The sequence below is a fragment of the Rhipicephalus sanguineus genome, chromosome 8, assembly GCF_013339695.2.
Source record: "Rhipicephalus sanguineus isolate Rsan-2018 chromosome 8, BIME_Rsan_1.4, whole genome shotgun sequence".
NCBI lineage: Eukaryota > Metazoa > Arthropoda > Arachnida > Ixodida > Ixodidae > Rhipicephalus > Rhipicephalus sanguineus.
This window is the reverse complement of record NC_051183.1, coordinates 78801855-78827327: the sequence shown is the minus strand read 5'-3', so window position 1 is coordinate 78827327 and position 25473 is coordinate 78801855. Positions and strand designations below refer to the sequence as shown.

Sequence of the window (25473 nt, the reverse complement as noted above, 5' to 3'; positions counted from 1 at the left end):
AAGAAAGACATTCTTGTGAAGCCATATAAATGACACGATAAAAGACGAAAGGCCAATCCTGCGGCCTTTACAGCTGCAGTTGACCTTTGAAAAAAGCAGATGGCCGATATAATGGCAGCTGGCACAAAAATCTTATATTATCACATGGCTTCTGTCTACTTAAATGCCACGTGTATGACTGTAAAAAAAATATTTCCATCGATCCCATATAAGGTCGCTCAAGACTATATTCCCAAGTTCCATGCCAACCTTTTCATGGTTTCGTCTAAGCTACGTTCATTACAGTTAATCTTTTATATGACGAAGTGGATAAAATCGTCAGTTTACGTCGTCATGGTGAAATTTCGTTAAACCTAAATTTAATCTTTTTAATAAGCGAATCATGCTCGCAAAAGGGTTCTTTTTTGCAGGGGAAGTGTCGTAAGAATGTTTGACTATATTTCAGTGCAAGAACTAATTCTAATATCGTGAAAAAAAAACTTAAATTTCTTGATCCTGGGATCCGGCGACCGCGGCTCGATGTTGCGCCGGCGAAGACCTCTTCACAGCGGTAAGCGCGATCAACCCGAAAGAAATGCAGGTGAAACGCACTGTGGTAATACGGAATAAGCGATGATATCGTGCCTGTTCTGCTGCCGCGGCTTGTCATCAAAACCTCTGGTGTTGCCCGGAGTAGTGCGATGCTATCATGTTGACCGAACCTAACCATTTCATTTCCAGTCGCTTCGATGAACGCGCTACGTCGACAACTGTCGCACGCCGCAAAACCAAAAGAGCTTCGGTCTAAAAAAGCCTAAGAGCAAGGCGACACCATGCATCTCTCATTTTCTCATTAGCCCCAGCCGAAGTTTCAATTTGTCGCCTCGGTCTTCTTCTGAGGCACACTCTGAGAAAAAAAAAAGGTGTCCTTTGACTCTTATTTGCTACATTTGTGACTCTACCATGTATAACTCTCCTTAGAGAGTCGCGTTGACTCTCTTTAGAAGGGTCGTGGGACGCACGACTCTCCAAAAGGGAGTTAGCGTGCCTTTTACAAGAGAGTCATAGATACCAAGAGTCAGCGTGCCTCTCTAAAGAGAGTTATACATGGGAGAATCGCGTTTGTAGCCAAGAAGAGTCAAAGGACACCTTTTTTGTGAAGTGCAGCACTGCAACTGCGTTACATTGAAGTCACGGATAACCACGCTTCGTTATATCGAGATTCAAAATAGGGGCATGAAGTTATGAAAAGCGAAATACTTTGTTATATTGAGAATCTCGTTGTATTGAAGGTATCGAGGTTTAAGTGTATTTCTCTAATCGATCGCTCCTTCATTCTGATATATTTACATTCCTTCTAGCACGTTCTGCGAATATCGCATCAAAATTTTTAAACGTATCTCTTTTTGTGAATTATTACGAGACAGAAGCCAAACAGGCAGCAATGATATGTTAGCAGAATTTCTCGAATGTAGTCAGTCAACACAAACTCTCTCCGAACGGCCATGCGTGCCGCCAAAAACCAAAACACAATTTCCTGCATATCTGGATAATAGACCATTTTAGAATAAGGTTCGTGTGGTTCGCGTTGCTCGAGTACGTACGCTATTTTAGAAATATAGGGTGCTTACTCCAGAGGTCAGCGCATGACGCATGGGCAGTGGCAGCAAACGCTAACGCAAGCTTTGAATAACTCACGGGTCTCTTTTTTATTTCCGTATATTCTCTCTCTCTGTACTCTTACTTGGTAGCACTGAAATTAGCCGCTATAAGACGTCTTCGTTCTTTTTTGCACGGTCTAAAAACTGGTAAAATCATCGGTTATACCACTGCCACAGAATCGATCAACAGGTTCCATAAAGTGCACTACTGCTAGGAAAAAAAAAAGTTAGTTTATTGAACCCGATCTGAGGCGGTTCTCGAGGTTTTCAACATTTAGATGGGTTATTCTAATTATGTGAACGCACGTAACGCAGGAAAGGAATACATCCTCCCTACAGGATTAGCGTATCGCCAACCTTTTTCAGGGATGGTCCAAAACGGAACCGAAACCTCGCGTCTCTTCTTTGGTCTGGCTACAATGACAGCAACAAGGCGTCATTCACGGACGAGCGTCATGCGTGACAGGCGTGGCGTCACTGCGTAAGGTCGGCAGCACAGGTGTTTGCTTCTGTCGGCTTCGCTTTGCCGAAGGCGCGTAAACGTTCATGACACATTTGGACAATACACTGATTGGCCCCCTCTGCTGACAGTGACACGCGCCGTTAACAGGTGTCGGCGGCCCGCATTTGACTCGGGAATACGTGCAGACACACGGTGAGCACGGAAAGCGGAGCACTTCGTAAACGGCACCGCGTAGGAGAAGACGGAAACTGCAGTCGCCGGGGTGGTGCTTGCATGGGGAAACTGCTGATTCCGTTGTAACTCATCGAAGCGTCAACGCCGTGAGCGATAAGGTTTGCCATGACGAGCGACGGCAAGACGAAAGCATGACGTCAAACGGGGAGTACCACAGTTCAGCGTTGCTTCATTGCCGATATCGGAGCATCGTTATCCGCGCCGGTGCATCCCTGACCGTTGCGGGCATTGCCTAGCGGTCTCTCCCTGCTGGGTCTGACTCGACACTGCACCGCAGGCGATGGGAGTACGGTGTCTGTGATGCTCCGCAGCTCCCCATACGGGTTAAATTAGGTGAGTTTCGGTTTGTTATTTCGGAGTAAATTCTCGCTGTTAGCCTTTACGGAGGGGAGTTCCGCGTTGTCTTCGCTTCGTCGTCGATTTGCGTAGGGCCTACACTGGGAATGTTCAGCTCCGGCGTCTCTCGTAACAAAACGATGCTGGGATATGCGGGGTCAAAACTTTGCTCCTGAGAACGCATCGTGGAACTTATTCACCTAGACGGGACTACAAACAAGCTGCGATCACAGCCCAATCATGTTCGAATTGCGATGGATGGAAACGGAAGAAAGCATGATCTCGCTCGAGCTTTGAGAAGGAATGCTTGAACATTGACGTTTTGGTTGGGGCTATGTGCCTAGAAACGGGTTGGTAACGGTGAAAAGTCGCTGATCGATTATACACTGTGGCCTTGGCGGTAACTGCGACTTTAATTATGAGAGCACGCCGATCTAGCTTATTAATGTATGCAGGAAAAAGAGAGAGAGATAGCCTTCAGCCATTTTTCATGCAGTCATCCCGGTTGTCTAATTAAATCTCCATAATAAATTTGCGTGCAACTGCGTCGTAGATGTCAAATTAAAGGGCAGTTAGACGCCTGCGCACGTCGTGAACTGCGAGCAAACCCCTGTTGGGTGCAAAATTGCACTAGCTGTGCATTTCTCACAGAAGTTTTGCACTGCATCGATCCTCGTACGGCCATCGACATGCTTAACTTGTAACTTTTGCAATGAGAGCACTGTGGAACAGTTGAGTCTGTTTCATTCCTTCCCACACACACAGCTACAGATATACCAAGGATGCATGTAATATTGGCAGCCACCTCCTAAAGATACGCTTCTTTTTTCTGTGGTAGTTATAGTACTGCCGAAGTCATGCTGATGCATGTGTCTCAGTTCTTTAGTCATTTCCACAGGCTCTAAGATTACCTTCTTTATGAGAGAGGCCATGGAGACTCAAAAGAACCTCAAATGTGTTCTTATTAGCCATTTGGGTTTCGTTTGCAGTTATGTTGTTTAAACCTGGCTTGAGCTGTAAACCAAATGGCTTGTTTGAACAGCATTTCCTTCTTCGTTGCCTGTGAAAAGCATTTGTTGCATCTATGGTGGGCTATCATGACGTGGTTTATGTGCTGTTTAATCTCTGTTGCCGAACTACTGTCAGTGGTTGAAGATAAACTGAGGTTCAATAATATGTGGGGTTTTACGCGCCAAAACCACAATATGATTATGAGGGGCGCCGTCGTGGAGGGCTCTGGAAATTTCGACCATCTGGTGTTTTTTAAAGTGAACTGACATCGCACTGTACACGGGCCTCTAGCATTTTGCCTCCATCGAAATGTGACTGCCACGGCTAAGCTGAGGTTGTTAGGTGACCTTTTTTTGTATAGAGACCTTGTTCCGAATAATGTGGCAACTCCAATTCTTCCTTTTTTCTTTCCTTCCCGCCATTTGTCAGTGGTTCATATAGTGCTCATGAATGTGTGATTTTACTAGTCACTCATCAGCAGCGAACGATTGGAGAAACAAAAAAATTGAGTGTAAGGAATCATTGCATCATGTAAACGGGTCTTTTCGCCAAGCCAAAAAAAAAAAAAAAACATTCAGCCTATGAACGTAACATTTAAACTGTCTGTGTGGATATTTCCATTCGCCACCACTTGCTGTGCCCCAAAAGAGAAACAAAATAGATATGTTCATTACTTCAGCGATGGAAGGCAAGGGAAACAGGTGTCGCATGATGCACTTTCAGTCATGATCGAATTTCTCGATTGCGATTGGCTACTTTGCATAAGCTGCAAACAGGAGCCAATCTCAACCAGGAAATTTAATCGCAATCAAAAGAGCATCACGTGACACTCGTATCACATGCCTTTCATTGCTGAAGTAAAAATTGATTGTTCTTTTGCACTGGCATATCTCTAGCAATTTCCTTGGGCAACTACATTGGCCTATGCGTACATTTTGTGAAATGTGATCTGATTGCAACAACTTGGTACTGTGCCAAGAAACATCTACCATGTGTATTGGTTACTTGGCACCATACCAGTCAGTCAAGAACTTTGTTGAAAGATCCTGAGGAGTTTAAGCTGCCAGGGGATTCACGAGGGACGTCCCAGCAGCCGCTGCCGTAGGCGATGCCTGAGTCATGCCAAGTAACAAATACACTTGGTAGAGCATTTTTATTCGTAATCAATCGCAAATAAAAGTCTATTGTGTGAAAGTATAAATTTCAGCATGAGAAAGCACCAACTGAAATTTCAACTGTAACATTCTCACTGAAAGTGAGGACATTCGTTCATTCTCCTTCGTATTTTCTTACTTTCAGGAAAATCCGAAACCTTTCTCCAAGCCTCTGAAGAAAACGGGGGCAAAGAGCGTCCCGACCAACTACACCAGAGGTGCACCATGGGATTCTGGCGGCAGCTGCGAGTGATCCTCTGGAAGAACATTGTCGTGTACTCGTTCAAACGTCACTATGTGCTCACCTTCTTCACCATGGCGGTACCACTCGTGCTCTCGGGAGTGCTGTTGTACCTCCGCAGTCTGGGCTTCAACAACGGCACCGAACCGATTGTGCGGATGAACGCCACCATCTATAAGGAGTTCACGCCAAGCTTTTCGCACCCAGTGCTGCCCCCGTATCCCTATGCACCTAACACAACGTACGGCAACAATCTTATGAGAGCTGTCTTTGGAAGTGGTGAGTCCTCTCTTGTCTTTCGCTGTGGATGATATTCTGAACACAGTCAGATTCCGCCATATTGTCATATTTCATAATGGTGGCATTTTGAGCCTATCGGAGATGTAGTAGCAGCCTTCTGGGCCAGTCAGCATTGATCGATGGCGGAAATTGACAATCACCACAATGGCACCCCGTTCTGGGTCGTACAATTCAAGGCTTGGGGCGTCTTTTGGCCATGCAGCGATAATTGTCATCCGGCCCGCTCGCGTTTCCTATATTGAAAACTGTGGGCTCGCTAATTTTGGTATTCTCGCTAATTTGGCTCGCTAATTCTGGCTCGCTGATAGTGGTATTCTGGTCGTTAGCGGGACGTTATAGGTGCGTGGTGATAACACAAGGAAAGCATGCTAGGTGGATGACGATTATTGTTTTGTAGCATAAATGCACCTCAAATGCACCTTTACAGCAAAAGCTCTCATGAAATCACAACAGCCGATTTTGGTGGCGTAGTTGTCCACCGCCGCCGGTGTCCATAACCGCTATCGTGCAAAATAAGAAAAACATAATCCAGGATCGGATGGGATTGGAACCCCGGCCCTCTGCGTGGTAGTCGAGTGTTCTGCCATAGAGCCACGCTGGTGCTTGAAACTTCTTCACAAAAAGACCCTACACAGGCGTCATGTGAGGCAAGGAATTGCATTAACATATGTAATATAGCGTGGTAGAAGAGTAACATAACAACCAGGCATCACACAATGCAAATTGCATAACAAGTGGGTCATTTAAAACGTCTGACCCATTACAAAGGGCTCAGTCATAATTCATCGTCATAAGTCATAGCATCAACAAAGTGCACATAATCCCTAACAGATGTGCCGCGCGTACCTCGCTTCTCCACAGAATGACAAATAACGGCATAATGGGTGCTTGCCTACTTCGAAAAAATTACGATTGATGGTCTAGTGGGGTACCTTGCAAGTGTACTGGTAATAGTTGCCCAAGAAAGTTTACAACGGGCTCTAGAAAGGCCGCTCTTTCAGCATACGCTGGGACTGTGCTGCGTGTTCCTCAAAGGCCTGGCTTTTCTTGCCTTAAAGTGCATACTTTAAAGCATTTTTACGCCTTTTGAGGCATACCTTCTTCACGAGCAATAGCCTCCATCTGTTATAAATTTCCTTTGAGTAAGACTTGCTGCTGGGTGAGTTTGTTGACCTCACAGGGATACATATGAATGCAAACCAAGAAACAAAGACTGGAGAAAGAAGTAGTACGAAACACAAAGGTCAGGCTCTACCACTTGACCTTTCTGACACTTTCTTTGCTTAGTGCTGTGGGCCTGCTACTTTCATCGTACGAATGCTGCTTATAAATGAATATGTCTTTCATGACATTAAAGTACTGGAAACGTAATGCTAAAAAAGAATGCCATGCAGAGCAGATGATGATGAGTAGTGGGTGTCAATATAGAATGGTGAAGACATTTTTTAAAGTGCAGTGTCTTAACGTGCACAGAAAATTTAGATGCAGAACATGCTGTAATGTGCAAAAGCTAAGAAGCCATGCTTCCTCCATGTAAGAGGTGCAAGTTTCATTTCTGCTACTGGGCACGAGACTGGGTTCGATTTCTCTGGTCTGAGAGCTCTTATGATGTGCACGATGGAAATGCGAAAAATTCTCGTGTTTCCATACTCTGGTGTACTTATGAAAAAAAAAATTTGAATCCGGGTGATTGTAATCAATCAACTACTGTGATGTCTCTCGTCGTCTCTCGTGTTGCTTTTTTAAGGAGTTCAAAGTAGTCACTCAGAAGATCGATAAATCAATCAATCTCTTTCAGAGTCCTGCATTCTTTCCACATAAGACTGTTTGAATTTTATTATATAAAAAGTCCTCGTTTCAATTTGAACCTGCCGGCAAAGGAAGCTGCAAGAGTTTGTTACACTAGCCGTGGCTAGTGGCCTGGTGTGCGACCGATGGCGGCGGTGCGAACGGCGCCTGTATGTATGGAAGGATGTAACAGGATCACATCAGAAAGGAGAGGTGGCGGTGTTGGAATGCTAATTCATAGCAGAACAAAATGGGATAGAGTGAAACAGACGTGTTCAGAGCACCTCTGGGTTTCGGGCACAGTAGGTGGAAAGAAAACTTGGCTAGGTGTAGCTTACTTGTGGACGGGGAATAACTGCAGAGAAAAGAATCTGGAGGTAGTGAAATGCATAAGCACCGATATTAAAGAATTTGGTCATGATGCTGGAATAATCCTTCTAGGGGACATGAATGCTCACATTCATGACCTTGACGGATATTCAGACACCAATGGCAAGTTATTGCTAGATCTCTGCGAGCAACATAGTCTTGAGATAGTTAACGTGGGGCCTAAGTGTGAGGGGCAGATCACGTGGGAAGTCGGAAACAGGCAATCGAGCATTCATTATTGTCTCATGACAGAAGGAATATATGACAAACTTAGAGAGATGAAAATAGACGAGAAAGGCATTAACAGCTTGGGTAGTGATCATAAACGCATAATATTACAAATGGGATATAAAACTGAAAATAAGAACATAGAATCTAAGTTTGGCAGCTTGTATCTAAATGACAAACAAATAACAAATATAGCCGCAAGGGTCGAGGAAAAAGTAGACGAACTACCAGGCAAAGACTGGAAGTATAGTGAGCTGCTACATGTAATCACGAAAGAAATGGAAAAAGAGAAGAAAACTATTTGTTGGAAAGGAAAGAGAAAGCCAAAAAGTTGGTGGAACAAAGAAATCCGGGAGGCGATTGAGAAGCGACGTGAGGCATCACGGGAGCACTGACAGGCAAAAAAGGAGAAGTGGCCACAGGACGAAGTCAACCAAATATGGGAAATATATTTAGAGCAAAAATCCATTGTGCAGAAATTAGTCGAGGCAAAAATTAAAGGTGAAAGTGAACGCTGGATGACAGAGATTCGCGAAAAGAAGAAGTCCGCACCCAGGATATTTTGGAGCGACCTAAAAGCGCTAGGTAGGAAGTCTGTCACAATGCAACAACGTTTGGTAGATGAAGGAGGAAATCAATTGGAAGGGCACGAAGCGCTAGGTTACATCCGAAAGATAACAGCCAATTCGTTTAAAAAGGTCACCCAGGGGATTCCCCCGGTGAGTAAAAGTACGCAAAGGAGTGCAACTGACGAAGATGTAGTACTAGAGAATTTCAATTGGAAGAAGGCCGAAGGAAATATTCCTAAGCGCACTACTCCGGGCTCAGATGGGGTTCCCGTCAGCCTCATTAACGAACTCGGACATAACACCAAAGAAGCACTGCTGAACGCCGTAGAAAAGTGCTTACAGGAGAGGGAAATACCAGACAGTTGGCGAAAAAGTAGAATGAACTTAATCTATAAAGGCAGGGGAGAAAAGGATAACATTCGCTTGTATAGACCGCTAACCATTACATCTGCGCTATACAGGTTGGCGATGCAGGCAGTAAAATTAAAAATTAAAAATAGAACCGTGGGTAGAACAAAATGATATTTTGGGAGAACTTCAGAATGGATTTCGAATCGACAGGCGGTTAGACGATAATCTGTTTGTTCTTACCCAGTGTATAGAAATATCGAAAATAGAAAACAGGCCCTTATACGTAGCTTATCTAGATATCACCGGGGCGTATGACAATGTTAATCAGGAAATTTTGTGGGATATATTGAAAGAAGTGCGCATAGGGGACGACTGTATACAGCTTTTGAGGGAAATATACCGAGAAAATACAGTTTGTATAGAATGGGAAGGAATAAGTAGCAAGGACAGCGTTGAAATTAGCAAGGGGCTGAGACAGGGATGTCCTTTGTCCCCGCTGTTATTCATGCTGTACATGGTGAGGATGGAAAAAGCGCTAGAAGGTAGCAAAATTAGATTTAATTTGTCACACAAACAGGTCGGCACGATGGTTGAGCAGAAGCTCCCAGGTCTATTTTATGCTGATGATATTGTCTTATTTGCGGACAGTCAAGATGATATACAGCGACTGGCAGATATATGCGGAAGGGAATGTGAGGCTCTAGGACTAGGATTTAGTGCAACAAAATGTGGATTGATGGTATTCAATGATCACGAAGACCATGCGGTCTTCATACAGGGCCAAAAAATACCGAGGGTAAACGAGTACAAGTACCTTGGAGTATGGGTAAATGAGGGGGATAGATATATGGAGGTACAAGAGAAAGCATCGGTAGCAAAGGGAAAGAGGAATGCTGCAATTATGAAGCACAGAGCTTTATGGGGGTACAATAGGTACGAGGTGCTTTGAGGGCTGTGGAAGGGTGTGATGGTCCCGGGGCTTACATTTGGGAACTCAGTGGTGTGCATGAAGTCAGAGGTACAATCAGGAATGGATGTAAATCAAAGGACGGTGGGCCGCCTCGCGTTGGGCGCTCACGGGAAGACGACAAATGAGGCTGTGAAGGGAGATATGGGATGGACAGGCTTTCAAGTGAGGGAAGCTCAGAGCAAAATGAGATTCGAAGAGAGGCTGAGGAAAATAAAGGAGAGTAGATGGACAGAGAAGGTTTTCAGGTATTTGTATAGAAAAAGCGTTGACACGCAGTGGAGAAAAAGAACTAGGAGGCTCACAAGTAAATATACGGCTAGCAGTGCGGGCGATATGGCAACAAGGAGCATTAAGCGGAAGGTCAGAGAGGCGGGGAGGATTTATTGGATGACAGCGATGGAAAAGAAGCCAGCTGTGAGTAACTACCGAAAGGGAAAGAACGAAATAAGGAGGGAAAGGTTTTATGATAATTCAAGGGGAAGCGCTTTACTGTTTGAAGCGAGGTCGGGCTGCCTTAGAATGCGTAGTTATAAAGCGAGATTCAGTAACGAAGAAGAACAATGTACATGCTGCGGGGGAACTAAGGAAATGATGGAACATGTACTGATTGAATGTGGGCACGAGTCTACAGGAAGCCTTGGGTTTTAGGGACAACAATGGAAAGCTGAGCACGTCCGCGATAGAAATAAGTAAGAGACACTTAGAGTATTGGTGGCAGAAAGGTAGAGATAAAGTACAAAAATAAATAATGGGTAAAAATAAGGTCACTCTGCCTTAAGAGGCAGAGAGATGGACCGTGAATTTATATTTTTTTGATATAATAACATAGATTTAATCAATGTGGATAAGGTATTAGGCCAACATAAAACAAGGAAGGTTTTTTTTCTTTTTTTTTTCTTCGAGCCTGGTGGCAGACATGTCACCGCCCCGTTATAAAGGGGACGCTCATAGCATCCATCTATCCATCCTGTATGACGTCAGAGCGACACCTGACAAAGAACATTACGGAGAAGCAGCTCACGGGTTCCGGACCGGACTCCGTCAGAGCGAGGATTCGCGCGCTTTCGTCTGCTACGTAGGCCCAGCGCCGTGTTGAAACCAACGTTTTTAGATACTTTGGTTGAAACCGCCGTTGTAGGAAATCTCAACAAAAAAGCAATTCAATTGGTTATCTTGCGTATGGTGGCTACTGACGCTGTTCGAACAACCGTGGGTCTGCTTTTAACGTTCATTTAGAAGCACAGCTTTTTGTTTCTTAGAACTGCGGCTGTTTGTCTCCGTGGCGAGTGCTGCGCAATCGTGAATAGTGCTCTGTGCCTCAGTGTACTTCGTCCGATCATGAAAAAGGCGTGAGCTTTCACAATTATCCTAAGGACCCGAAGCTGAAGAGGAAGTGCATAGTCAAGCTCAGAATGGGAAAGCGCCCCATGTCTTCATCGACCGTGTGCAGCAAGCACTTTGCGGACAGTGACTTCTGCTACCCACCGTACGCGCCACTCTTAGGTAAGCTTGTGACCGCGTTTAAGCGCCTCGCTTATTGCACGCAGGCTATAAGCATAAAAGACTTACACCAGGTGTGGTGCCGTCCCACAACCTGCCGCGAAGGCCGCTAGACAAGGAGCCGACGACGCGGCCTCCGAATCGCCTCGCAGGAAAGCGCGCCTCGTGAGCTCAGCTGAGTTGCGCAGGATATCTGAGACTACGGCTGCATTTGGATGGTGTACATACGTATTTTACTTATGAAGGCAAGCGCGCGCCTAGCGGACTGCTTATCATAAATTCATAAGCGAAACCTGTTGCCGCTGTTTAGGGCACATTCACTAAAAGTTTTCGCCTGAGGCAGTGCAGACACTTTTTTTAAAAGCGGAACTCTAAGCTTTTCGTTAGGCTGCGTGGCGTGAAACTAGACCCAGCTTGCATATTCCACGTTAATCTCTGTGGCCCTGTGCGTGATATAATCAGCGATTAGCTATTTGTTATATTCAAATACCCATGCGACGGCCCTGTGCGGTATTAATATGAACTACGACGTAACATCGTTCTCACTGAACCAAAATTACGGGACAAACTGCGATCATGGGGATCGGCAGGGGGTTGTGCAACAAGGCGGCACTTGCGTGCGCACTTGTTTGCAGCACGAGAGCTGCGACGGTGATGCCATCTCCGTTGACGGCCTCGACCGCGCTTTCAACAACGTGGCCTGCGTCGTACACCGCCTCGCCCTCGATGAGGCACCGCGACCTTTCACAAGCTTTATCTACGTGCTTGTAGATGCTGCAGAGAACGGCACGCTTACTGAAATATTGAAAGAAACACCCAAACTAATTAGTATCGTACGGCGGAAACAGGATAACGAGCGAGAACACTCACACGTAGTTTCACTTTCTTAGGTCGGTGGCATCGACGCACTCGTCGGCCATCCGGGGGATTTCTTGGCCCTGTCAATTGGGCTGCAACTAAAACAAGTTCAATATTACACTCGAAAACATTCGTTGCAGGCGTTAGTTGACCGTCGCGGGACTGTTCGTTCGATAAAGTTCCCGCCTGAAGCGCCTGAAGCAGACGATCCGCATACAGGAGCAGCGGCTGCTGCGGCGCGGTTGAGAGAGGAGTCCCCGCTCTGACGTCACACGCGAGAGGGCGCCACTCCAGGATCTCGAGGCCAAGTGTAACGCGGCTAAACACTAAACGTGGCTAAGCCATTTCGCACTTTGTAATATTCTAGTTATCGCTCTCCCTTCGTTTTCATTTCTTTTTTTTTTTCATTTTGACATATTTAATCAGCATATGCTGATTAAAAATCTGAGTCTGTATTTTGAGCTAATACAGTGTGTGCGAGTTTTTCGTTTCTTGGGAAATTTACTTACGAATTCCCCGTCTTTTCTCTGCAATTTAGCCCACGGAAGTATATAATAAGATAGACGGCACTCGTCATGTGTGAAATAATGTGCAAATTAGCCTGATGAAAAAGTCATGATGTGTTTCACAAAGGAAAAATGCTTTTCTAGTTATTCACTGATGTTAGTTGTTGTGACGCGTTGCTTTTGTTGCTTTGTAATTTTTTTTATCGCGTGCCTAAGTTGCCAATCTGAAAAGTTATTTGCAGTTGTCCTTCAAAATTTTTTTTGTATGCGTAGTTGCCGTTTAAAAAAGATTGCTTGTAAATGTTGAGAGCTTATGAGAAATAAAAGAGGGCAAAAAATGTATCGGAGAACGGAAAAACTTGGAGGACGCTTGAGCTTTCCCTTCAAGAGTAGAACGCGATAGTGTAGTCGGGCCCCGTGCGCATTGCCTTCTCAAATGCTAGCTCGTCTACAATTCTCGGTGGATGCCTCAACCATACTGCAAGGAAACGAACATCTCTGCGCATAACATTGGCCGTTTCCAACTATCCCAGAATGCCTACTGCAAGTACAGTTGCGAAATGGCCACTGCGCCATAATTCTTCCTTTTGCGAATCGGCAAAGGGCCCACTACATGTCCGTAAGGCAAGACGCGAACCTACACTGCTGCTCACTTTGTTGATGCTTTTGTTGATGATGATGTTTAAATATGTCTGAGCACTTTGTAATTGGTGGGCTTTTAGAACACCCGCTCGTTGCGCAATGCACATGTTTTGATGCCAGGTGCAATTCTACACTTCTGGCACGCAATATTACATGCGTTAAGAGGACTCCTCCCACTACATAATATTCATGTTGTGTTTCATTTGCGAAACAGGCTCAAGCATTGGCATGGCTCAGCGGCAGAACGCCTGCTTGCCACACAGAAGGCCTGGGTTTGATTCTCACTCAAACGAAAGATCTTTATTATTTATTTTATTTGCATCTTTCTCGATTTTTCACTCGTGGCAACACTGATTTTTCACTCACAACCAGTGACACTGATGCAGACAGCGAAATTTCTGTGAAACGAGCTCTTTAATGCTATCGCGCTATAAGAGGAAGTGATCGTACCTAAAAGAAACTTGTTGTGGACAACAAATGGGTGATGTCAGGAAGAAATTAAGAACTACGTAAAAAAACTCTCTCACCACTCCAACTTGAGAAAAAGAAAGACAACAAAAAAGAGGGAGATAAAGGCAGTGAGTCACACTTTCAAGCTAAGATGGCTCACACTCTAACAATGCCATTGTTAGAGATTGGCTGCCAGTCAAAGTTCATGTTTAAAGTACGCACATTCGTAACCTCTAAGAAAAGGTGCACGAGGTCAAAGCAACTCTGTATTGTTAACCCGCCTGTTCAGTGACCCAGACTGTTTTTCAAATGAGCCTAATAGACTAATAAAAATTAATTTGCCAACCCTTAAAGTGTTAGGTTCAATGAAGAAAATGTTAACTGTATTGAACATTGATGCAGTCTTCTCGCTTAGATGTTTCCTTAATGTACGTACAGTCCTCATGGATTGAAACGTGGCATAAATTTTTTAGTATGTATACTGCTATGAGCAATTGCTCAAGATAATTGCATCATGTCGATACGAATCTGGCCACTAAAGGTAACCTTGGCTCTAATGTAAATGTAAAGAGCCCAAATTACCCTGATATGACACGAACTGAAGATGGTGGGAACGAGAATACACTCACTACTTAGCTCTAAGTTTTCGCATTTCGATCTGCGAGTACTGTATACAAGTAGGTCCTGGTACACAATGACATTAGAGCTATCAAACCGGCCTCTAATGGGCGAATTGTACTTCATGCATACGGAATGTGCATGTAGGCTGTAATCGAAAACACTAGTTCTAGAACAACAGCTGCGATTACTGTTTCGCTTGAATCACCACCCGTTATCTTGCAACCTCTACACTCTTATCAGTGGTTGAGGCTCTCACAAGCTTCTACGTCTGCTTTATCATTATGAGGTGAGTCCACTTCACCTAGAATCGTCGGCATTCTGCAATTATCGCCTACAACCTGTTTACGTGTCATTTCGTGAACGTGAGCAATGGTTCGTTTGAGATGTGTTTGTAGGTGGCAACGTCACAGCGTGCAAACGCCTAGTCCACTGGTACTTTTCCTGACATTCTGAACTTTTTCTTAGTGCTTACAAAAATTTTACCCATTTCACCCACTGCCAGGCCTCAATATAGCAAATATGGATTTAACGAATGATCTGTTATTGCAAAGTAAATGGAACATATTGTTATGGAGAGGAAGTGAAGGAAGACGAAGGGCTGAAGAGCTTGACTGGCGTGCGAGTGTGGCGGTCAGCCATCTTGACCCTTTTACTAATTCCTCTCTGTAAATACATATTTTATATTTTATATACTCAAACAACCCCATATCAATATTCTTGCCGTTGCAATGGTTTCATAATTATATGGTTATAACAAATTCTCAGGGATAATCGAGCTATTTTTGTATTAGATGAACTCTGTCGTAATGATGTTTTATATCTTCAGGAAACAGAAATCAGTTGGATATGTCTCATCATTCGGTACTCCTTTATTCAAAGAGTTGCTTTTAGGTTGATGCCTTTAAAAGCAAGCTAATTAGTCATTGTTAATTATTAATGATTATCATCAGGAAGCATTGCCTCAGCTGCTCCAGAACGCAGTGAGCACTTCTCTGTCGCTTGTGCCTGCGTAGTGTCACCTTTGTAAATTAAAAGCTTAGCGCGAGTGAGTTGAAACACCCTGCGTACACTATTAAATGTCGTCATACACACCCATAATTATTGCACTTGAGTTCTTGTGTGGCATACTTGTATGTGTGTTCTACGAAGCAGGCTTCAGTGTCCTGCTCTGTGAATGAAGCATCGGTAAAGCAGAAATCGTGCAGTTGCTTTTGTGGGTCCGAGTCAATGTGGAGTGTTTCTTATCAGCCGGAAGAACATATCTCGTTCCACTCTCTATCTTGGCAGGTGTCACAGTATTGCAGTTGAAGTAATCTCAATGGTACTATTGATGTCCTCGAAAGGCCACAGCCTTATCTCGCTTGCTTTTCTGAAACACGGAGGAGATAGATAAAGGTACATAAATGTGATAGTGGTGCTTGCGATTATTATGTAATCCATGTACACCCATTGATAACGACCGAGTCTTTTATAGCAAACATAAAATGAAGGGGGACACACATAAGTCAACGCGATGCTTTGTGCCAGGGAAATAATTTCATGCTTTCATTGCTGGCACAAGCATTCCACCAGCTAGGTGCGCGTCCCTGTTTCAGGCTACAACAATTAGCACTATGCTTTGCACCGTGCTAACTTTCCCGAATGTTGGCCTCTTTTTTTTTTTCCCAACCTTCGTCCTCAGCAAACAATAGTTTAAAATTCTGTGTCAGAGGGACCACGTAACGTGCGCCCTTTCTTTATTGCTTTCTGTGTCAGCTCCCAACAGGAAATGGTGTGGCAATGCATCACCCACTTGAACCAGAGAGAGGAAATTATAAATGTGGGGCACTACAGCATGTGCAAGCAATCGCCCCAGCTGGCAGTACGCACGTCTGCTTCCTTTTTTTTTTTTTATATCTTTTCGGGTGATTACACTCGGTGTGCCGCTGTAGTAGTAGGGTGCACGGGTCTTCTTTTTTAGGTCTTCGCTCGGATGGCATTGGAGCCTTGGAATTATGTCACAGGGGGAGCTGTCGTACACAGCTGTTCGGAGTGTCATTCTTTCGGGAGCAAACTATAGCTCAGGCCGACCTCTTGCCTTTCTACGAAAAATCTCTCCATCTCATTTTTTCGAAAACTTTTCGGGTTTAATTTGGGCATTGTAAAGAATTCAATAAAAAATTGTTTCATTGGTCCCTTTGAAGGGGTACTGACATGAAAATTTTCAGCTGTCATTTCCTTTGTGTCAATTGAGAGGACAAGCCCTCAAGAGCCTAGAAAATTTTGCTGGTAAGCGTGAGTGTATCCTGAAAAGTTAATCGCATGCTCTTAAAAGCTAGTTTTGGCTCCTGCTGTACCACAACATCAAAAAATGGTTATGAGCTTCTCGTCACGTACTCGCGCAAGATATTGTGACGTAGCCATGGCCGCTCCGCTCTATTTGTGACACACAACCGGACGTCATCACAACTAGCCTTACTGGTGCGTGAAGTCACCAGAATTGATACTGCAGCCTGACATCACACTAGTGTCGATATCAGTAGGTGCGCTTTAGTGCGCAGTAGGGTATGGTAGGGTAAATGGGCCATCTTGGTTTTAGCTGTATATCTCGGGAACTGTTGCATATTTTATTGTGGAATGTTGCATGTTCAAAAAGAAGCTTCTGACTTTCATTTCTTGTAATTTTTACTCTGTAGCTTTTCTTACATTTTTGTATTGAGTACAAAATTTTATACTGGGGTGTTAAATGTACCTTTTCTAAAAAACAAAAAACTGCATGACTGAAATTTTGCACACTACTTCCACATAGTAGTGGCATTAATTCCCATATAAAAGAACTTGTTCCTACGTTTATCTCAGAAGAAAAAAAGAATATTGTCCTTACTTGTCACATGTTGTCATAGATTCTTTCCAATTAGTCTTTTTTTTCTTGAATATAACTTGCAAAATTTTTCAGTTTTAGGTTGGACTATTGGGAAAGTATTTAATTATAATCTGAGAAAATTTCAATGCAGTTGGTTGGATAGTTCTCCAGAAAAGGTACATCAAGTTAGGAAAAGTTTCAAAATACTGATTCGGAGAAAACATACCTTCATGTTTAAAAGACCTGCCGAAAGTTCTCACAACACAAACCAATGACTGCATTACTAAAGCATCCCTGGTGGGAAAATTTGCAATCAAAACTGATGAATGTATTTATCCGATCTAGCCATATTTAATATTAAAAAATACATACACACAGAAACAACGATGGAAAACGACGTGTCAACAAAGCCTCGCATCCGTCAGGAGGTGTGGTTTTTAGTGCAATTTTTTAATGGCTTGGAGGGCTCCTACGCGCTCGCCAATGCACACTTTTGCTCTTCAGAGTGCGTATTATATTTAGTAATAAAATTTAAAAAAGTCATTGTTTTCATCGGTTTACCCTACCATGCCCTCTTAATGTCAAAAGAAAATATTAGCATTTACTGAGCTTCGCACTTGCTCAGAGCTGTCTCTGTATACAGGAGTTTGATACGTCACAGTAAACTCGGTTTAAAGAATTGGTGTCAGTACCCCTTTGAGAGTATGTTTGCGAACAAAGTGACGTCTAATTCCTGAAAGTCTATATAAGGTCCATGTAGCCATTTCATGGCTCAACCCACTGTAGTGGCTTTGTGGATAAGACGGGCTGCTATGCTGTACCGTGACATCATCCGTTCTGTTCTATGTTCATTTCTTTTCAGTTTTGTGAATGAGCAGATTTAAACAGAAACTGCCTGTGCCAGAATGCTCTCGTCAGTCAAATTTCTTTCGAATACGCAGCAATTGGCTGCCCGAGAAAATCGCAATGCTCAGTCATGTCTCCTTATCAATCCTAAGACTGATGCCACTGTCAAGGTGTGCATCCTTAGAGTCCGCTGCAAATTTAATCGCTGTCCCAGTTAACACATTTACAAAAGGGGCCTCACTGTCTGTTCAGATTTACCTTAAAGGAATGCAGGTTATAAAATTTTTGTCTGTTTCATTTAACTCTTCATCGGATATCTGTCGACCCAGCAACACCACTCTGGGACCTTAATTTTCTCAGTAAACACCATATGTCTATGTCATGTCTTTGTGCAACCCTTTCATAACATGCTGTAAGTGCAACATCAGATTGAATGTGAAGGAGACTACTATAGTGTCACTCGAAACTCATGTGGCAGAGTCACACTGACGCTTAGTATGTGCACACAAACTATGACCATGCCATGGAACCATGGAAAGCTTAGTATGACCATGCTATGGAACAATGGAAAGCTTATTCCATTCAGCACTCGACTGTGCAGTTAAGGGCATTGTTGGTTCTCAGTGTTTCCAAGAAACGTTCCCAAAAGGAAAGCCAGTTTGGCAGCTTCTGGCAATGCGGTCATTGTTGTGACCCTCTTGCCAGAGCATGGTCGCAGCTTTGTTCTGGCAAAATGGTCATGAAGACCATGTCACACAATGCCAACATGGCCTTCAACCACTGTGCTGATCGGACCGGTGTGTTATTGAGTTCTTTGTGAAACCACGTAAGCTCCATCATTGCTCTTGGCAATATGCATAGGCTATTCGCTCTTGGTGGTGACTTTGAGCGGGTCATGTAATGTATGTGTAATGCTGTAATGCTGTAATGTATGTGACGAAGGAGACACTTCATCGGTCAGAGCACCCGTTCTTGTTCTTGCTCACCCATTAATTGTGGCTCACACATATTGCGGGGGTTTGTCCGAGAATTGGGTGGTTTTATAAATTTACATGAAACTTAAGAATAGGGTAATTTGTAGAGTATAATATAATAAATGATGGAGTTTTACGTCCCAAAACCATGATACGATTATGATTACGAGGGATGTCGTAGTGGAGGGCTCCGTAAATTTCGACCACGTGGGGTTCTTTAACATGCATGTAAATCTCAGTACACTGGCCTCTAGCATTTCGCCTCCATCGAAATGTGGGCGTTACGGCCAGGATTTGATCCCGCGACCTTCGGGTCAGCAGCCGAGCATCATAACTACTAGACAACTGTGGCGGGTAATTTATGGAGTAGAAGCTTTACAAAATTGTCGAGGCAATTTACTCCCAACTCTCTTCATCTTCATTCTCTTCGTTCCCCCATCCACACGTGAGCCGTCGCATGTATAACTTCCGACAGTTATAAAAAATTGAGGCTTTGTGCTGTAATTGCAGATTAGACAGCTGCCTAAAAAGTACAAAAAAAAAGAGAAAAGTCCTGCACTAAATTTCTGTGTCAGTTCTCTTATAACCCCAGTGCGCACTTCTCGTACGTCTGAGGTGAATGTCAGGAAAAGTGGGGGCAGGCTCATTATTTCCACTAGATACGTATGACTTCACTGCAGCTGGAATTCATTAACAACTGCAATGTGTGCCCTGCAGTAAATGATTATGGCGTTAAGGAGCATTATGGAGCATTATGGAGCATTTTAATTAGCTATTTTGACACTGGCTATCCCTCAGGTGAGCTATGTCAGTTTTTTCGGGTAACATAGAATTAGAAAAAAAATAAATAAACGGACATTCGCAAGATATCTCTGCGGTGATTCAAACAGCATAAATGAAAATAAGAAGTGAGACAGCTGTTCATTCAGTGCTTGGAATGCATGAATCTATCTGAAAAAATTGGTCCACACTTGTATTGCCTGCATATTATGAACAAAAATGTAGGTCGTGCTGCATTTAGTTGTTGCTGTAGCATCCACTGTGCTAAAGTGGGTTGGTGGCAGGGCTGGAAGTTACATTCTCTTAAAAAAAAAAAAACAACTAAATTCTGGGGTCTTACCCACTGCAGCCACGATGTGATTGTGAGACGCGCCACATTTTATTTCCCTTATTTTTAAATGTTTAGGCTGTTTTGGCTTGTTATGTTAGTTATCAAAGCTTGCTAGCTGGATGTTCTAGGTATTTGAAAACAGTATCTTCCTCGGTCTCTTGTATGCACCCTCTGTAACAGTGTATAGTGATGTCCGATAACTATTTCTGACTGAATTCACCCACCGTTTTTTCTTATGTACTACTAGCACTGGGCGGTGTTGGTGAGTTCGTTTTTTTCCTAGAACACAGGGTAGCCCTTCTTTGCCGATAAACAGAATGTCAAGCTCGTATGGTAATTTCAAGACGGCATCATTGGCAGCGTTGATTATGAGTTTTCTTTTGGCTTGCCAAGCATCTTTTCACAGTAAGAGCAGTCTTTTTAAAGTATCAATCAATCGTAACATACTAAAAAAAACAGCTCAATTTGGTACAGTAATATCGAGAAAACAGGATATCCCATTTCTGAAACTTAGCATGTTTTTCTGTGCATTACTTTCTGGTCACATGTTCAAGCTTATGCCAATGGCATTTTTTTCATCCACGCGTTCGTATCACCACTAATGAACATTTCAGAGCTGCAACTTTGCCATTTCATTTTCCTAGGAGTAGACGACTTCACGACTCATTCTTTGTAGGGCCCCAAAAGAGGTGTCTATCGCAGCTGTGCTATTTAAGATTTCACAGTTTTGTCAGGTACTGAAAGGCGTACTTCCTTGCTGCTTTGTGTGCATTTGCTTTTGTATACTAGACGGAAATGACATGGGCATGCATTTGCATAGGCGAGTGACAGCTGGTATCGATGAAAGGAGCTCGTTTGGGCCTCTTATTTGCCATGGCATCAAGATGGATGCATTTCAGCTGAACTGAAGTGTTCTAGTCTCAGGTGGTGGTGGGGAAGGAGGCTGCAAGGGCAAGTTCAAGTTTTAAGAAAAGCTTTTGTAACCCCCGATTTCAGTGGCAACATTGTAAGCGAAAAGCCCGGTACTGGCGAGCCTACCGAAATGCAGCTCTTGTAGGTGCGCCGGTCACATGCGTATTTATATGCGCTGCTTTCCAATGAAAAATGCTTTGTTGATCTTGGGCTTGTCAGCGATCAGCCGTTTCTGACATGGCAATCTGACCTTTTATCGAGCTGACTTGTCATTTCACGTTGCCATGTTTCATTGTTGCCTGGATATGAACGCATGACTGTCATTGTTGACTGTAGCAACTGAAGCGTTGCGCTGCTAAGCACATGGATGAAAGTCCAATTCCCAGCATGGAGGGAAGGAGGGAGCATTGGAGGGAGCGTTTTGCAATGCGATAGAAAGAAAGAATGAAAGAAATAAAAGTAGTGGGTAAGGCACGCGCACACCAAGCTTCGCTTGCCCTCGTTTTCCTGGTTGGGCAAGAGCTCCTGAATTTTTTTCTTAAGAGAATTCGATGGTGAGACATTGTGGATGAATCGAGGGAAGGAGGTTGAGAGACTGAAAGTGAGTGAAGGGGATATTCGTTAGCTGTGTAGCACTACTGAGTCACTGACGAAGGCACCTAATGTGTAGATTCGTCTACTGCGAGCCTGTGGACCATACATTACTCCTCTCTGTGCAATAGACAACCCTGTGCAATGTATCACTCGCAGTCTCCTGCTCGTGCTCGTTTTCTGACGCATATTAAATCAACGATGAAGTACTTGGCCATAACAGCCTGTAGGTGCCAGCCATTGTACAGTTGTTCATTACAATGAATCACTTGTAAGCACAAGCTTGAACGTGTGTGTGCAACATTTTAGGAAGTGAGGAAGTGGCAGTTGATGTATCTTGGCTGTACTGTCGCTGCTCCTCTGTCATTCTTGCGAACCCGAGTCGGATGCGGACCATGGATAACTACGTTTAATAGGCACCGACATAAAACAACAAGGCATTTCAGGCTCCTTTAAGGAGGTTGTCTGTCTGATAAAAAAATGAGAGGTTTTTATGCATCAAAGGGTGGCAGTAATAGGTGGCTCGCATATATTATACTTCTATGTGAGATGAATTCAGTTGACATGATTTTTTAAATTGGCACACCTCATCTTTTTATTAGGTTTTTCGTCGAATGATTCAATGCATGCGTTGAAGCACATATTTAAGCTTGTTCGTCAGCAGTAAGCAACAGGTGAAGTTTCAGTGGCCTTATTTTATGTCTATTCTTGTGTTCTTTCCCTGTCTTTCCTCTACCTTTTTCTCTCTCTCTTGTGTTCTGTGTCGTCCTTATCTCTGATGGACGCTGCCATAAGCTATCATGCTTTGAGGAGTCAGTTGTTAAATTTGTGATCGTAGATTTATTATTGAAATGGGAAACGAGCATCAAAGGTCACCTCGAGATCTTGCACTGGAGCCTGAGCATCTCTGTGTCAGTGCAACGTTATGGATTTTGATCTTTCTTTTTTTTATATTTTGGCTGCATTGGTTCAATAATTTCTCCTGAAACTTGCCACGTTAAGTCTTTGGCCTCCTTAGAACACAGTTTAATAACTTTTACTTTTAAAGGAACACGTAGAGCCTAGTGAATGCTCTCAAAATCTCCGACATCACTGTGAAGTCGAGTGGTAACTCCAAGGTGGCATTGCAGCCTGCATTTTCTTTCTGCACGTTTTGCGGCCTACAAGGCATCTCCTCACGGAAGTAGTGGTGCATTGGGAAAGGTTAATTTATTAATATGAGAGAAATAGTTTTGTTTTGTAGTGTAACGCACTGCCAGAAGAAGAGAAAGGAATGCAATGGCACGTAGCACATCGCTTTTGACAACGCCTCGTCCAAGTTAGACTGATGATTTGAGGGAGTGGCAAGAGGTAACATTGCTTAAGACGTACTGGTTCACAATAGTTTATGGCAGCACACATCAAAAGCAAGGACGAAACGGACACATAAAGATAGACGAAGACGTAAGCGCTGGCATCAGTGTTTACATCTTTGTCAATCTCTATGGGTCCGTTTCGTCCTTGTTTGTGACGCGCACTGCCGTAAGGTAACATTGCATTCCAAGCATCTCCGGTCACGCTTGTTCACTAATTCATCTTGCATACACTGTATTTCTCAAAAGGCATCACAGCCATTTTATTGCCCCTACCCAGGTGTACATAGAAATATTTTTCAGTGTTCCTTCAACATCTACCTGTCACTAGCACAGTGGCTGCCTCGTTTCTCCCCTGAGTGTAGTATCGCAGGTACGACACCCAAATTCCGTGGCCACATTAAAAACAACCTCTGTATAAAAACCCTCGCGCACTGCACTTTAGACTTGCACCCTCTGCTATGACATTTAATGTAAGACTTGCATTGTTTGCGGTCACTTACCCTCATAATTTTGAGGTCAGGTCGGTAAACGCTTACTGGATGGACAGGCGTGTACAGAACAAACCATTCTTAAGAAAGGTAAAAGGGCAGGGGAAACTACGGACGAAAAAAGGCACGCATTGACACACGCGTGGGTGCTACATCATCCTTGAGTCTTTTAGCAGCGAAAAACGCTTCTAGAGAAGCCCTTTTTTCATCCACGTTTTCCTTGCACTTTCACATTGCTGAGAAATGGATTACCAATGTGCCCAGACTGTCATGTCAGGAATAAAACGAGAAAGAAAGGCCTCATAAACATGTAGGGTATGGCATTCATGATTCAGTGTAGGAATGCTTGCGTGCACAGCTGCGGGCACGTTGGCATCCCCAGCCCTTTACACACCAACACGGTTTGTCTAGCATTTTTCTCTCTATTTGTGTGCCCTGACAGCTGCCTCGTAACTTGCATGGCATTTTGCTGATGCGCTGCACGCTCCTTCCTTTTTTATGCGCTCTCTATCTTTGTGCAAGGGCGCATGCATCACCAACAGCCCTTTATTAAAAAACGCGGGGCTTAATATATGCCATGGAACGGTTGTTTGTCGTCATTTAGCGCAGAGGGTAAAAATAATACGCTCTTCGTGTGTGCTAAACTGTTTAGCAAATATAGATCGACGTTGGTCAATGTCTACTCATTGAGTGACAACCAGCATTGCTATGCTGTGAATGGAACCTTTCAGCTGAATCCGTAGGGGAAGAAGGTAATTATGAAATAGTACAACATGGCATGTGTAGTCAAACTGAGCCTTGCATTGAAAAAAAGAAAATGGGAAGAGCTGTGTCAAAATGTCTGCCATATAATAAAAAGAAAAAGAAGAACTCGTAACGACCAGCCAAAGCAGTTAATTGTTGTTCATGATGCAGAAAGTCTGCATGGCCTTTTTAGTAGAAACTACCCCCACTGGGGCAAAATCATGTGCAATATGAAATGTATGACAAAAACCTGCATTGAGTAGCTACTGCGTGGTGAGCCAACAAACTGACCGGCAGTTTGTGGATAATTGTGTGGCTGCCTATAGCACAGAGATAAATGAAGACACTTTGGTCACATTGTAGACACACGTGAGTGCCACTTGTGTTTTAGAAGGCTCACTAACTCAGAAACTAATGCATAATACAAGGCTAATGTGTGGTCATACTTATTATGAACATGAACATAATTATTTAATACAGTCAAACCTTGTGTAACACAGTTGTACCTTAACAAAATAACTCTGTTGAATCCCAAAATTCATTATAAACATATATTCACAACACCATCAATGGCAAGGCTCCTATTCATTATAATCCACGATTCTTTATATTCATATTCATTACATTGAGGTTAGAGTGTGTAGCAAAGAAAATCTAGTGCATTTCTCACTGAGTTCCGCATGAAGCAAATATGTTCTTATAATGATTCTCGGATATATAAAAAATTCGGCAGATCCCACGTCTTGTGGGAATCAGTTTCATGCGAAGCAGCCGGCCAGTGATTGTCTGCACTGCATTTTTTCGCTTTGAACCAAGCATTAGGAGGTGGATCGACGTGTTTTCGTAAGTGTAGTAGTTGTGTGCACATCGTGGGCTTACCAAGAATGTCAACTACACTGGGGTTTAATGGGGAACTTATGGTCTGACCTAATGTCAGCACTCACGTGAGAGCACCGACGTCTGTGTTATCGAAACGAAGTGCATGCGACAGTGCAATGATGTGAATATCATACGTAACTTTCGTTAGCGTATACTCCTCTGGGGTCGAGCAACGCTTGAATATAGCTTGCTGAATCATAGGAATACAAATGTAATGTTTATTAGACTGCTATAAAAGTGGAGTCAACACTAAAACCACAATTGACGTTAACCTGACATGGCACCTTTATCATAGGAGTACATATGTAATGCTTATTGCTTTGTTATAAAATTGGATAGCCGGCACTGCAACCACAATTGACGTTGCACTGACATATTCAAAGCGGTTTCAAGACCTAGCATGGCTCTGTATTAGAATACCATCACGTCTCCTTGTCAAAATACTTGATTCACACAACATCTTTTGTACGGCCAGTTTAATCTTTTGCCTTCCTATGAAC

General features: G+C 43.5%; 1 protein-coding gene across 6 annotated transcripts in view; it reads left to right on the top strand.

The window, feature by feature from the left end:
* The first annotated feature begins 260 nt into the window (after positions 1-260).
* Positions 261-25473, top strand: part of LOC119402142 (phospholipid-transporting ATPase ABCA3-like) — a 77160-nt gene continuing 51947 nt past the window's right edge. For 3 of the 6 annotated variants that reach the window (XM_049418515.1, XM_049418512.1, XM_049418511.1), the window contains exons 1-2: positions 261-550; positions 4984-5358. In XM_049418515.1, coding sequence (XP_049274472.1) covers positions 520-550; positions 4984-5358 — 406 coding nt within the window. In that variant the 5' untranslated portion in view covers positions 261-519. Of the gene's footprint in view, positions 551-2136; positions 2671-4983; positions 5359-25473 lie in introns of those variants that run through there. The other 3 variants (XM_049418516.1, XM_049418513.1, XM_049418514.1) reach the window with 2 other exon arrangements.